This window comes from Epinephelus fuscoguttatus, linkage group LG1 (assembly GCF_011397635.1).
Source record: "Epinephelus fuscoguttatus linkage group LG1, E.fuscoguttatus.final_Chr_v1".
In the NCBI taxonomy this organism is placed as follows: Eukaryota; Metazoa; Chordata; class Actinopteri; order Perciformes; family Serranidae; genus Epinephelus; species Epinephelus fuscoguttatus.
The window spans coordinates 12708296-12723730 of record NC_064752.1 but is presented as its reverse complement, the minus strand read 5'-3'; the positions used below and the strand labels follow the sequence as shown (position 1 = coordinate 12723730).

At 43.4% G+C, this 15435-nt stretch overlaps 2 protein-coding genes across 14 annotated transcripts in view; both read right to left on the bottom strand.

Annotated features, from left to right (window-relative positions):
• The window catches only part of eif4g3a (eukaryotic translation initiation factor 4 gamma, 3a), a 77623-nt gene extending 66013 nt beyond the window's left edge, over window positions 1-11610 (bottom strand). For 11 of the 12 annotated variants that reach the window (XM_049586850.1, XM_049586859.1, XM_049586867.1 and 8 more), the window contains exon 1: window positions 11028-11610. In XM_049586850.1, coding sequence (XP_049442807.1) covers window positions 11028-11191 — 164 coding nt within the window. In that variant the 5' untranslated portion in view covers window positions 11192-11610. Of the gene's footprint in view, window positions 1-11011 lie in introns of all 12 variants that reach the window. The other variant, XM_049586882.1, reaches the window with a different exon arrangement.
• Window positions 11611-13893: 2283 nt separating this feature from the next.
• Window positions 13894-15435, bottom strand: part of ece1 (endothelin converting enzyme 1) — a 42560-nt gene continuing 41018 nt past the window's right edge. For both annotated transcript variants that reach the window (XM_049586889.1, XM_049586888.1), the window contains one exon: window positions 13894-14897. In XM_049586889.1, the coding sequence (XP_049442846.1) occupies window positions 14721-14897 (177 nt within the window). In that variant the 3' untranslated portion in view covers window positions 13894-14720. The remainder of the gene's footprint in view (window positions 14898-15435) is intronic.

The following is a 15435-nucleotide window of genomic DNA, read 5'->3' as shown; positions in this document are numbered from 1 at the left end:
CCAGGTAATGCTGGAAAAGAAGTATGACATGTCCAACCACGACGTACATCAAAGCGTTTGGAGTCGTTCAAATACCAGCTATCACGAAGAAAGGGGGCGAATGCAGTATCGTTTAAAAGTTGGGATATCAGCGCAGATGTTCTGACAGTCACTCCAGCACGAAACTCACTGTGGTGCACTAGGCTGTACGCATGAAAAGAGGCACAAACAGTTGTGTAACTAATGAGAAGTTCAAACCGGGCATACTCTCTAACCTCCGCACAGCTGGCCAATCAGGCCACTAAGTGGGCGTCAATGTCAGATTGTAAACTTCGGAAAGTTACAGGAATTGCCGCCCGCTAATCCGACGTCGGAAAAGGTGTGTGTGGGGAGGGGCGGGAAAGCTTTCCCAAAGCTATCATACCATCCGACAAGCTGTTCTGACGGAATAAACTGGCCCCTTTAAGCCAGTTTACTCTGCTCTTGCCTGCAGGGGCCATCATCTCTCTTGGCCCCCTGCCAGCACCGCTACTCGCACCCGAGAACACAAGAGGGGGAGAGGGAGATAAGGAGAGGGAAGAATCGTTTTAAAAAGAGGGCTGAGATTCAAAAAGCAGAAGCGCAGCAGGAAGCATTATCTGTTTCATTGCCGGGGAATTTGGAAAAACAACACACCCAAACTCCAACACACACAGTCAGTACACACACACACACACAGAAATTAGGAGTAATTAGAGGCTCAGTCTCTTCACACTGACATGACAGTTTAGGTGAGGAGGAGAGGAGGAGCACAAAATAATACTGAGCTGTGGGCAACACAGTGTTTGGATTTTTTATCTTTTGTTTTGATGTGCCAAAAGCATCAGACACAAGACATCTTAGCAAACAGCGCAATTACCAGAAAGACTGGGGGGGGTGGGGTGGGGAGTCCTCTGGAAGGTGAATATAGAGATTCACAGATCACCTGTCATGATCTGAAAATGCGGTACATCTCTTGTCACAAAGCAAGTGAGAAATGAAAAGTCTTAATCTCAAATGCTTCTTGACCCAGGTCTGGTGGGGGACAGAAACAGCACGACACAGGAAGCAGGGAGCTCTCAACAGTGAGGCAACCTGATCGGTCTGAGCTCCATGACCGCTGTTTGGCAACTGTGTCGGGGACTGTAAACAGAGGGAAGGCAGCGAGATGATGTGCGCCGGTGAAGCCAGGGTTCAACCTGCTAAAGCAACAGGAACAAACCCACCTGGAGGTCAGGGGGCTGTTGTTAACAGCGGCAAGGGCAGGAAAAGCAAAAAAGATCGCGTAAGATGAGAATTCTTGCAGGGATTCTGGCAGACCTCATCGTCTTATAACTGCAGCCAAATAGCTCAAAGAAGAGAATATTTAAATGGCTCAAAGCCAGCATGCAGATTTCTGTTATCTCAGGAGGTAAACACCTGTAGTCACTGCAGAATGTTGTCACGCCACAAAGTAGGAGAGAAAATTGTGATTGTTGTTAGTTGCCATGGTGACAACACACACTCTATAAGAGCTGTGCGACAAATAATTTCATCCCATTCAAGTAAGCAGAGGCAGGGTTTCAACAGCTAAAGGTAAGTTAAATTTAAGACTTTTTAATGCCAATTGGAAGGAAACTTCGGACCAAATTTACGATAATCAAAAAAAAAAAAATGAACAGACTCCAGTTACTTAGGGTTTCAGACAATTTGCCCAAATGCTGTAACATACAAAACAACTTGAACAACACAAAGTGAGGGTCGAACTGAACTGGGAAATACCTGACGTTTGTTGGCGGGATTTCTTGACAATTTTGTGTTTCTAAATCTCCATGTGAGAATTCACTGCCTTGATTCCCATCGTGCTGACTTTGAAAACTTGCAACATAAAGTTACATTGAGCCTTTAACGCACTGCCTTGTAATGGTTTCAGCAATGCTATAAAGTCAATTAATCAGCCAACTGTCTACAAAATGGCTGAATGACATGGTTTCTTGTCTACATCTTGAGGAAATTTGGTACACTCTGTCTTACTCATCAAGTTTTCTAAAATTTGGGGACCTTTTATTGAACACATAAAAAGGATGAGGAGTCAAGCCGACAAACCACATTGGACTACTCCCTCACATTGGGCTGTACACTGTGCTTCGATCTACCAGAACACTATGTCTCCGTTAGACCTTTCCTGACCACTTATTGTCTTTATCCAATGGATGCCATCTCTCTGCCTCAACCTTCCTATGGACACATTACGAACTGGAGTGTAATTGCACCGTTTTTTCTTTAGCTGGCAGTGTGTTGGTTTTTTTTTTTTGTTTGTTTGTTTTTTTGTATTATCAGGGTTAAAAACTGAAACATAAATTCCCTGTTGTCCAGGGTACAGTGATAGCTAGCTAGCAGACAGTAGATCCTCTGCTCTGAGCATCTAACCCAGAAACAAATCATGAGTGTGATAATAATGTAAGAGGTATCCAGTAAATAATTTTTAAAAAATATGTTGCCATTTATTTTGAGATTTTGCCATGCGAAGTAAAAAAAGAGGCAGAAAATCTTACTTCATGTCATTGCATTTTTTAAGACTTTTGACAGATTGATTTAAGACATTTCATATTATTTAGGGCCTTATTTTGAGATAAATGAATTTACTTCCTTTAAAGACATTTTAAGGATCTGCAGGAACCCTGGGAGGGCCAAACTGGAAGTAGCTGGCTTGGCCGTCAGGTCTTTTCTTCATTTTTTTTAACCCAATGATGTAGAAACCCAGGTAATTCAACACCTACCGAGACGAACTGTTTTGGCTCCATGGACCACTGAGCAACTTTCATAGGAATGAAGGGGCCTTGTCTCTAACACTGTATCCATTTCTCTCTAAACATCCATGTTTAGTGACTTGCAGTGCGTTGGTTTATACAGAAGTTATCCTGCTGTAAAAGGTCACAGTTCTTTGCAATGGCAATGATACCAACAAAAATGGCCACCGCTCTGATGATCCTGCTATTAGAGTTGAGTGGAAGTGTCCATTCTACTCTCATTCCACTGTATCTCTATGATGGTGCCTTCAGCTCAAACAATCTTTCATATCATGTTTTGAGTGAAATTTAAAAGGCAATAATGAGCAGAAAATCCATTCCGAAGCAAAATGACGTTTAAGCAACACAGCAAGAAATGTGTTTAATTGAACTGATCCAGTTTTGTTTTCCCTCTGGACATCTTCGGTTTCTGTGCCTCAATGCTTGTTTGTTTCACAATCTGTAACAACATTCCACTTTGACAGTAAAAGCATTTTCAGTTTGTTGGCTACTAATCCCCATATGGGTTCATCACTAAATCTAGGTTTCTGTATATATTCTTGCAGAGTAAAGGTCGACTGCTGGAGCTGAAGATATTTCAGTGTTCTGATATTCATGCTCAGTCACATCCAGGCGATCCCACTGAGAAAAACAAAACTTCCCGAGGTAAAACATCATTTATGTCAAGCCCTCCATGTGGGTGGCCAGGTAACCAGATGGAAGCAGACTCTTCTCAGTCAAGCTCTTCTGCATGTATCAGGCACGAGCATGAAAGTGGCTGACCGCACTAATTAGATATTAGTCATTAGTTCGATCTCCATTAATTTTCTGCTTGAGGAGAGAGGGCGAGCACAATGTCAACTTACAGACTTGCAACAGTGATACTGCCCCGGGGAACAAGAGTGGCTGAAAAATTACCTGCAACATCCAAAACTACACCAATGGTGAAATTCACATTTGACTCTTGCTGGAATGAGAAGAAATGCAGTGTTCAGATGACGGAGGATTGAGAGTACGTCAGACCAAGACCAAAGATTTCTTATGACACTAACTGTACGTACATGTCCACGGAAAATCTGCTCACATTTCAACCAGGGTTCCTCCCTCCTACACAAGGATAAGCTGCCATGTATCTTACTGTAGACAAGGTGAAAATTAGGTCTAAAACATGTCTGCCGCCGCAGCCTAAATCGAGTCCATGCTGCCCCTTCTTATCTGAGGAGATCATAAAGTAGCTTGAGCCACTCCTCCTTGTCCCTTGACCATACAGTGACCTGTAAGCCTCATTTAGGAGGGAAAAGCTTCTGTGGCTCCTGCTCCATCATTAGCTTACTGTAAAGCCACTAATGTGCTGAGTGTGTGTGTGTGTGAGGGGGAGAGAAAGGGAAAGACAGGAGGAAATACAACCTTGGAAAATAGCAGGGGTGTGATCAGGACGATGATGCAGCTCAATAAACTGTAATCTGCTAGTACTGATTAAACTAATAAATCACAGCTGTGTATTTAAAGGGACAGTTCACCCCAAAATAATAAAGAAGACCTATTTTTCCTCTTACCTGTAGTGCTATTCATAAATCTAGACTCTTTTGGTGTGAGTTGCAGAGTGTTGGAGATATCAGCTGTAGAGATGTCTATCTTTTCTTGTTCTTTATTGATCACATAAATATGTGGGTAACTGTGTGTCCATGTTTGGGTACACACACATTCATGGGTGGCATGTATGATTAGGCATGTGGGTACCACGTGTGTTGATATCTGTGTGTACCTATGGTATACCTAGATGTTAGTGCCAAAAAAAATAGATTTGAAAAACTTAACAGCAACGTCTCTTTGCAGAAATCAGAACACGGTTACTCAAAATAATCCAGAGACCTTGTTGCCTGTGCAGAAGGAAGTGTGCATCTACTGCTAGCTCACCTAGCACCACTGAGCTAGCTAACATTAGCCCTCAGCTGAGGAGGATGCCATCAATTATTACATCTTGTGCTGTCATGAGCACAGAAGGAAGCGTGCATCTACTCATGGATAACCATGAGTAGATGCACGCTTCCCTCTGTGCGGTGATTGGGTTTGGCAGGTGTAGAAAGAAAACGGTCCGTATGTGAAACTGCTCACAACAAGGTTTGTGCTTGAGTAACTGGGTCATGATTTCTGGAAAGAGACACTGCTGTTAAGTTTTTCAAATGTAATTTTTTGGAACGTTCAGCACCGGTCAGAGTGAGAGGTGAGCTCTGTTTTGCTGACTTAGCCGCTCTGTAGACAAATATCACCTAAATCAAACAGTGATGTTTGGATTGCCACATAATAACACATAAGCAATTTCATTGCCACAGCAGGAAAAAAGAGTCTTGTGTCACATAAATATGGCACACATTTAAAAATACCACGCTTCCTTTGAATGACACAGGCTACCTGGAAGTCTCAGTGCAGCGGGTTCAGCGTGGAGGCACAGGAAGTGAGTGGAGACGGCCCAGATGGTGCAGACACAAACCCTCCTTCTCCCTGCTGGCCCACTGGCCACTCTTGCTTGCACGTACACACACACACACACACACACACACACACCTCTCACTGCCTGCCTGCTGTTGCTGAGATTGCTCTTTCACTAGAGTATGAACGATAGGTGGTGTGTTGGTAGATTCAACTCTAATAAGCCAAATCTTGAGAAGCAATGGTTCTAAATATCTGCAGCTCAGACCATGTTTGGTTTTAAAATTAGGGAGAGAGACCGTCCGTCTGCACTTTAAAGTAGGTAAATGCAGAAAATATGTAAATAAATACCAAAAATTCCAGTTTCCCTCAGGATAAACAAAGTTGTAATGGATGTTTTTTCACTACTTAATGTCTAAATCCACACACAAGTTGCCACTTATTTTGGATTTCAATTACTTGAGGCACTTTGAGTGTGATAAAGAAGTATCTTTAAAGCCAGTCTGCTGGTGTCATTTCTTCAAGTGATAGTCTTAAGACAACCATGAGGCTGAACAGTCTGTTGTACATCTCTGACACTCTGCCAAGGTGCATTAAAAAATGTGAAAATACTTCCTGTTATTCAGACAGTGGACGCCAACGTGACCTTATTTTTGCAGTGACAGCTATTTTCTGTGAAACAACTTGAGAAAGTATGAAAAAAACAAAGTTTGATGACTTTGTACGAGTTAGACATAGGTGATAAATTATATAAGCCATATCGTGAAGAACAAGAAGTGAACAGTTTGCAAGGAGACCCTGCAGTGGAAGCAGAAACACAGGCCAGTCGTCAGGAACAGCAGCCAGGATTAAATTATCACCCCGTTACAGGTTTATGTTTGAAACAGAAGCAGTGCTGGACTTAGCCAGGGCTGAGTACTAGTAATATCGATACCAGTGGAGCAGTGGTTCCCAACTGGTCTAGCCACAGGATCCAGGTTTCGCCTTAGTCATCAAAGTCAACACAGTTTAATACATTCAGTGTCATACTTGTGTTTGGCCATGTCGTTGAGCCAGTTTGCTGTCTCTGTCAAGTAGCTGTCCATTATTCACTCGCACTACAGCAGGAAACAGCACTTCAAAGTAAAAGCTCTGTGCTGGAAATTCACTGTACCTAAAAATAAAGTCTGTTTTTGTACAAACTTGACATGTTTGTGAGTCACTTGTGGTTCATTCAGAATGGACCCACGACCCACCAGTTGGGAACCACTGCAATAGAGTACTTCATTTGATGCCTTTTTTCCTACTTCATCTGATAACCATCATGTGAATAGAAGCATTCAGTTGCATAAAATCCCACCAGACGCCACAGTAGTGTAGCATACTTTCAGAAGTGTAGGTGGCCTTTCGGCACGCTGATCTACCAACTCTGTTAAATACCTAATGCTTGGGCTGGAAATTAGCACCAGCTGCTAGCCAAATGATGGTTAAATACGCAAGTGGCTGCCAGATTTGTTTCACTCACCAGCCAAAAAAACCCAATTGTGATCTGTGGCCAGTGGATTTTGGGATCCATCAGCCAAAGTAGATGGTGGACAAAAAAGATAATTTCCAACCCTGAATACACCACAGTCCACTTCATCACACCACAGACTGCATGGGTTGTAGCTGCTGCAGGAGTGGGCCAATCACAGGTTGCTAGAATGCTTGCAGTAACTGGCTGCAAGCTAAACCACACAAATAGTCCATTTTTTTTCTAGTTTTGGGTACGAAAAGGATTGAAAGCAGGTATCATTTGACTGGAGTAACAATACCCTGTCTTAAGTACCACCAGCCTCAACAATGAGGATGGACCCAGCTGACAAAAACACTTGCCATGATGATTTTGGCAAACAGAACCTGGTTCTGGTTTCCAAAGGTGAGTTTTATCGTGAAATATTTATTTTTTCAGATTCTGTTTTGCAGAAACAAACTTCTGAAATGTGCAACAACAGAGAACTGAAATAAATAACAATAACAAGGGAACAGGGATGAAATGGTCGCTAAACTTGCACTGACGCAAGTCCAGTTGACTGTGACAACGCACTTAAGTTTGCTCGCACTGCTCCGCTGTGTACTGTGCTGCACTTACTAACCTAGTTCACCTGCACACAGATTACGCAGCTGTTTGGCTGAGGTGTCTTCTCACAGTACATGCAATATTTCATTTGTACATTTATGAGGCGAAGCATAAAACCTTGTTCCGACACAAATATTAGCACCGTATTGGCAACTGCTGTAGCACTACTTGCTGACATGAGGACGTGAACGTTCTCAACTCCACCATCGACCTTACAGCATCACAGTGTGGGTGGAAAGGATCTCCAAACACAGAGTTCACTGTACATACTAAATATTGTAAGAACGGTTGAAGGCAAAGAGAGTGTGATCAGAAAAATGTCTGTTTTTCAACAATTACTGGTTGTATCTGCAAAGATTTTTCCAGAGTGAATTCAGGTGTTGAATGAAAGATTCAGTAGAACAACAAAACATCCTTAATAATGTGGAAGTGTCATATCAGATGAAAACACTGGGAGAGCTCTGACAGTGTGCAGAATGTCTTCCTCAACAGGCCACTCCCTCTCTGGAAAGAACAGTCCTGCATGCTGGCTCATAACAACTCAGCAGTTTATTTATAACATCCCACAGTGAGTATGCTCATGAGGATATCTTGTCATGCAGGCTGCACACACCTGTCCTAAAATACAGGACTACGGTGCTGTGTGACCAACCAGCTGGGTACATACATGACGTAGTCGTATCTCAAACTGGCTGTGACTGCATGTCTGGCTCACAGGTTACCCTAAACTTCACTGCTTCTTATTGGCACATGCTGTCATCATTTTGTCCAAACCATAAGGAAGAAGAGTTGGGAAAAAAAAGCTGTGTGAAAAAGGAGTGAGATGAAAGTGCTGTACCATGAAAGCTGAGGGGCTGGAGTGGGTGCCCGGGGAGACGTGCACAGAGAAATGGGGAGAAGCCCTCAGTTTTCTCAGCTGGGCCAGCAGTGGGGTGAGGTGAGCCGTGGGGGGATGGAAGGAAATGAGGGAGGGCTGAGGCAGGCTGGGTGACCTGGGCCTTTGTTGGCAGATGGTGGGAAGCGCCACCTTGGCCTCTCGTTCTGAATGCTAAGCAGCGTTGCCATTGTCTGGCAAGTGCAGCAGCAGACGCATGCGCTGGGTGTTTCTCTGGCAACCAGGAACAGAAACAAACTGCCCCACCACCCCCGGCACTGCACACATACGCGCCTCTCCAGCCTGCTTCTCTGAACCCCCCTGTGCAGCTCAGGACTCGCACAAACACACACAGCAACATCCTCCCGAGTGGGAATTCCCATACATCAGGCGACCAGGCCAGACGAGGCATAACATGCTCCCACACTGCTGACCTCAGAGGTCTGGAGAGAGTGAGAGGTCAGACAAGTGGCGACACTCAAGAGGGTCAGTTTTCATGTAGACATGAAAATCAAATGCAGTGCTGTCTAAAACAGGGTCCAGGGACCATCAGGGGGACCTTGGAAATTACAGAGAGGTACCAGGACAAAGCTTCCTGCGAATTCATTCTCTTTTGATGACGGAACAATTTATCCTTTCTGTAACTCCCACCTACTGCACAGATGGTTATGTAATACAAGAAAAAAGTCATACTTTTTTATTATAGTGAAAGACATTGAATATTTAATATAATCCCATTAAATTCAACAGAAACTACAAACTCTAAAATGACCACACAGTTGAAACAATATCTCTTCAACTACAAATCTAAGATGCTTAAATACATGAAAGTAGGATTTACTGCATGGCTGTTGCATTGGATTGAATTAAATGTACATTAGCTAAGTGAACTTTACAAACTGGCATGAGATCAGTGTACCCACAAGTGCATTTGCCTGCAACCCCCATGTGGATTCAGGTGGGGACAGAATGTCTTATAAATCTTACGTTGGATCTTTTGGATTCAATTTAACTGTACTAAACATATTATCTCCAACCCCTGAACACTTTCTGTAAAACTGTAGTTAAAAAGCCAGACTGACTGATGTCTTAATGCCATTAAAAACAACTATAGCAAGGAGAACTGATATGTCCTGTCTGATGGCTGTCTGCCACAGGTTTGTCCCTGTGTGTGCTGGGTCACAGGTACTCATAGATCAGTTGATCGATGGCGACAACTTTTACAAGAGGAGTCAGAAATTCCACAACAAAATTAGACTGATCAATTTAGTCTGTGCTGAAGCTAAGATAAGAAAGAATGAACAAACTGAAAATCTAAACAGATCAATTATGCCCGAGATGTATTTCCCATGATTCTAGTCATTTTTATGTATCCCTCCACCTTAAACAAGACATCAGTCAAGTAAATGGAGAGGGCATGTCTGTATTCAACTGGTAGGAACTTCACATCATACAGCTGAAAGTAGGTTAAGCAAATTTCAAGAGCCTGGAGAGTCAAAAGAGGGCACAGCACAACAAATAAAGACACCATTATCCTCTGCGTTGTGCTCGCAACAACTGCAAAACATCACAACGCACTGTAAGCAAGATGGGGGTTTCACACTGCCACCTGCCACAACCAGCGACTTACTGCCCTTTACAGATGTCAGAAACACGGGGAGGCTGTGATCGTGGGTGGCAGGAAATCAGGTTGAGACATCACACCCCAAAGCCAAGCCACAACAGAAGCCTGTCAGATCACAAAAGACACATCTCTCTGCCACTAGCAGGCAGGAGATGTCAACCTAATCCTCTGTCTCACACTACTGCCACCATGCTGTAAATAAAACAGGAGGTGACATAACCACAGTGACTTCACTCCACCTAAAGTAGGGTAGAGTAGTGCTGGTGGATTACTGTGTAAACTCAAAGATAAAGGTGTGTTCTGGGGCAATGACAGTGCAAACCTAGACATTAAAGCCTGAACTATACACTGCATTTTTATAGTTGTGGAGCTAAAATGTGAGGGGAGGATTACTGTACTGTAATGTCAATTTCAACGATTTTATCTGCCTAAAATGGTTTAAAACAAACTCCTAATGCAAAGCAATGGTATTCACAGTCCATAAACAAGCAGGCTACTTTCTCACGGCTAATTTATACATGCTGTCATGCTGGGAGCTCACCGGCCCAGGCACTGACAGGCCTGTCAAGGTGCACAGCAGCACCTCCTTAAAAGCTAACCTAATGTCATGTGAAAACGGAAATGAAGTGCAATTCCCACAAACAGGGCCCTGGGCAGACTAATATCGCCCCCATTATGGAGCTACAGGTCGTCACCCCAAAAAATGGGTGAAGCTTTACTGCTCTGCGACGTCGCATTCACTGACTTGTGCACTTGCTAGCCACAGAGGCTACCCTCCGGTTAGCTGGCTGGCACAGTAACTAAGCTAATGCACCTTGCTAGCCAGCAACGGTAACTGAACAAAGCCGGTAACCGGTGAGGAAAGCCTGATAGCCTGCCGGTGATGGCGCTTTCATACACCGAATAATGTCACCTCATTTATCTTTAAGTGTACCCACTATGCTCAAATGACAGCTATATTCAATTACAACCGTAGCTGGAATCAGTGTTGTAGCTCCCGAAAATCTAACTGACATTTCCGTTAGCTTTGGCAACCGGCTTGATAAGCTAACGTTAGCATAGTTAGCTAGCTAATTGTCCCCTCCCCTCCCAGCTCCCTCCAAACGAAACCATCATCCCCGCATCAAACCCCTGCTACATACCGCTAATAAAACAACAATGTGTGCTGCTGTCACAATGGGGGGTGAAATGCATAACATCACAAGCAAATTCCACGTTACCCAAGTCAAAGGATACTGAGGTGGCGGCACCGCGCCGGGCTGAGGAGCTGTTGGGGCTCCCGGCGGCAGAGACACGGAGGTCAGGGTAGCCCGCAGTTGGCTCGACGGAGAGGGGCCACTTCCAGGTCCGCTAACTGCGACAGCGGCGGGTTTGGGGACCACTTTCGGTGGCAAACTCATTGCAAAAAAATCAACAAATAAAAACAATACCTTAATAAATACTGATACAAACAACGCCTAGCTTGCATGCATTGAGCAAGCGTAGCAGATTCTTGAAGCAGGCCCCAAATCCCTTTAACGAACCGGGATAACGAAGCTCGAATAGCAACACAAACGTCTTTTTTTCATGGAAAGTCGCTGTTCGGATCAGCGGTGCTATTCATGGGGACGGTGGGAGGTTTAGCCTCCCTCGCCCGTCCGGAACCTCTGCGGATCCGGCTCGGTTTCGTTTCTTTCAATACAAATAATCGCCGCGATCTTCAACCTCCCTCGGCGATCTACCTTTTCTTCTCGACACGTATGTTTTCTATCATTTTTTTCTCACAGAGATGAGAGACTTCGCCAACATGGCGTTACGGCCGCTTCCAGCAGTCCGGGCAGGACAGATGATTCGGCAATTCTCGGCCAGTTACGGATTCGCTCGGCTAATCAACTAACCTACAATCACATCCAGATACTGTGCGAGGTTCACGTGTCCACAGTGTGTCTGAAATAATGATTTTTGTCTCTTTTCTTTTTTTAAATTTGTCATTTTAAAACCCTAAATTAAGTTAACGACATTAAAACTTAAAACTTAACATTTCATTGACAATCGCTTTAACATGACAAGCAAAATAATTAAAAAAATTAAAATATTTTCGTGTTTGAATTTTTTCCCAGTAATTTGTGTGCATGCATGGCCAAAAATATTTCACATCCAGTATTCAGATATTTTCACATTATAGCTCATGGCCTGTACTCTGCACCAGCAGCAGCACTCTAGCGTGGATTCATGTGTTATTAGCGCCATCTATCGTCCACGTGGCTGCCTCGCATCTGCAAGTCTGCAAGACAGTTTCTCTGTGAGTCACTGTGATTTCACTGTGATTGGTTAATTAATGTAATCTGAGGCAGAGAGTACTGTATGAATGTAGTCACGCATTTCTGTACAACTAAAAGGCAGGGATGGATTACTGAAAGGACGTAGGCACAGGCCCAGGGGCCAAAAGTGTCAGGGGGGCCCTGGACCTTCACCTGCAAAATGCCACTTAAATCGACATGTACCGACCAGGGAGAGACTCAAAATGACCACAAAGAGGCGCAAAAGATCATAAAGATGCACAAAGGAACTGGAAAGAGACACAAAAACTACAAAAATAGGCAAAATGACCACACTGGGACATAAATGTCTGTGGGGCCACTGTGGCTCAGACGTTCAGGGGGTCCTCCACTAATCGGAAGATCAGCAATTCCAACCCCGACTCCTCCAGTCTGCATTTTGAAGTATCCTTGGGCAAGATATTGAACCCTACGTTGCTCCCAATGGCTGTTCCATCAGTGTGAGTGTGTGTGAATGGTTACTGTGTAGCAGGCAGCCCCTTGTCTGGTAGCCTCGGCCACCTGTGTGTGACAGTGCATGTGAATGGGTGCATGTGACATGTAGTGTAAAAGCGCTTTGAGTGGTCAGACAACGAGAAAGGTGCTCTACAAGTGCAGTTAATTTACATAAAATGCCCACAAAGAGACACAAAAAGACTATTAAGGGACACAAAATGACAACTAAGATACTAAACAACCACAAAAGGACACTAAATGACTATGGAGACACAAAACAACCACAAAGGGACGCAAAATGACTACAAAGAGACTCAGATCAACTACAAGGGACACAAAATGACTACAAAGAGACACAAAACAACTATGAAGGGACTCAAAATTACTATAGAGACACAAATCAACCACAAGGACACACAAAACAACCACAAAGGGATACGAAATGAATACAGAGACACAAAATAACCACGATGAGACACAAAATGACTACAAAGAGACACAAAACGACCACAAAGGGACTCAAAATGACTACAAAGAGACACAAAACAACTATGAAGGGACTCAAAATGACTATAGAGACACAAATCAACCACAAGGACACACAAATCAACCACAAAGGGATACGAAATGAATACAGAGACACAAAATAACCACGATGAGACACAAAATGACTACAAAGAGACACAAAACGACCACAAAGGGACTCAAAATGACTACAAAGAGACACAAAACAACTATGAAGGGACTCAAAATGACAACAGAGAGACACACAAAACCACAAAATGAATAGAGACACAAAACAACCTCAAAAGGACAAAATGACTGCAGAGACAAAAAACCACAAAGGGATACAAAATGACTACAGAGAGACACAAAGCAACCTCAAAGGGACACAAAATGACTACAAATAGACACAAAACAATCACAAAGGTACACAAAATGATTACAAAGGGACACAAAATGACCAGAGACACACGAAGCAACCACAAAGGGACACTAAGGGACTACAAAGAGACAAAACAACTACAAAGGGACACAAAACGACCCAAAAAAACCCCAAATAACCTGAGAGCAACACAAAATTATCTGAGAGACCCAAAAATGACAACACAAAGGCATAAAACAACCACAAGGAGACACAAAATTACTACAAAGTCTTTGTGTTTTGCTCCTTTGTAGAAAACATTGTTGGGGCCTTTGCATAACTGTGCCCAGGGGCCCACTTACTCATAATCCGCCCATTTTAAAAGGGGTGTGTGTGTGTGTGTGTGTGTGTGTGTGTGTGAGAGAGTGAGAGAGAGAGGGAGAGGGAGGGAGCCACTAAACAAACTGTACACATGAGACAAACGTGTTTTACGATTGGTTTTACTATACAAAATAATTTGTGACAAACTCTCATAAAAACAGTTTATGGCACATCATAGCTCAGTCTCATGACGAAGGTCTGAATGAAAAAATAGTCGATTCATTTCAATTTATTGCTGTAAATTTCTCCGTTCCTTCATTCTGTTTCTAATTTGTGTTGGTCTTCCATCACAGATATGAAGTGCCAAATATCAAGTCTATATCTCTATAAATGTAACAGTTTGTGGGGTTTGACAAACTGTTGCTGTTGTATTAAAATATATTTCAAAAACAAATTCTTAATAAAACTGTCCATATGGGTCGCATTTTAATTTTCCATCTTACATTTTGCACGTCCCTGGTTCACTGTCATATAAAAATCTGTGACCATAAATAAACTAGAATAAAAGTAAACTGGAGCAGATCATGAGCACAGTGAAGAGGGTCAGAAGAAAGAAACAGCACTTTGCTTGTTCATCACTATACGTGATAAACAGTTCACAAAGTCTGAGAGTGGTTCCCCCATTGTCTGTAGTAACCATCTGCCGGGTTTCCAGTGTTCGAAAAGCGCATTTATAGCAACATTTTACTTCAGAAGTCGGGGAAAGCTGTTTGCTACACCAGCAGTTCTTGTGGAGAAGCTCTGCAGATAGCGATCCTCCACACGGAGCAGGCACATTCTGTCCTGATGAGGAGCCCGATAAGCGTTAAGTGGCAAGGCAGTTGGATTCTCAGTGGTTCTTGCGTTCCCCGTCCATAGAGACTTTGTCAATCTACTCTCCCAAATGTCCATTTTACTCCTGGCTGATAAGCAGCGCAGAGCAATGATGCATCACCAGAGCTCACACTTGTGTTTAGGGTTCATGGGAGCATCTGCTTTGCAGCCAAAGTGCTTTGAGAATTCCTGTGAATTGGAGATGGTGCCGATGACTCTGAATCTTGACGGACTGTGAGGGTCTGTGATGACGCCCTCGTGTGAGCTTTCAGGTGTCCTGACAGAGCACCATACCTGCAGGAATAATGAAGAAAGAAATGCAACATGAGGGATTAATTCTGTGTGGGCCTTTAAAATTATTAGTTGATTTCAATGAATTCTAAAGAGATTTCAGAGACTGGCATGAACTGATTACATCGCTCATTATGATTTTTCATCAGCAATCATTTCTTGTCACTACAGCTCTTTGAGTGTTTTTTAAAGGTTATTAATTAAAAAGCACGAAAAGCATTGTTGCCTCACAGCAAGAGAGTTCCTAATTCGAACCCTGAGCTTCTGTGTGAAGTTTGGGTTTTCTCCAGGTACTCCAGCTTCCTCCCACAGTCCAAAGACATGCAGGTTAATTGGTGACTCTAAATTGTCCGTAGGTGTGAATGTGAGTGTGAATGGTTGTCTGTCTCTATGTGTCAGCCCTGTGATAGTCTGGTGACCTGTCCAGGGTGTACCCTGCCTCTCGCCCAGTGTCAGCTGGAATAGGCTCCAGCCGCCCCGCAACCCCTAAGTGGTTACAGAGTGAATGAATGAATGAGCAGAACAATGTTTGTGCAGAGTT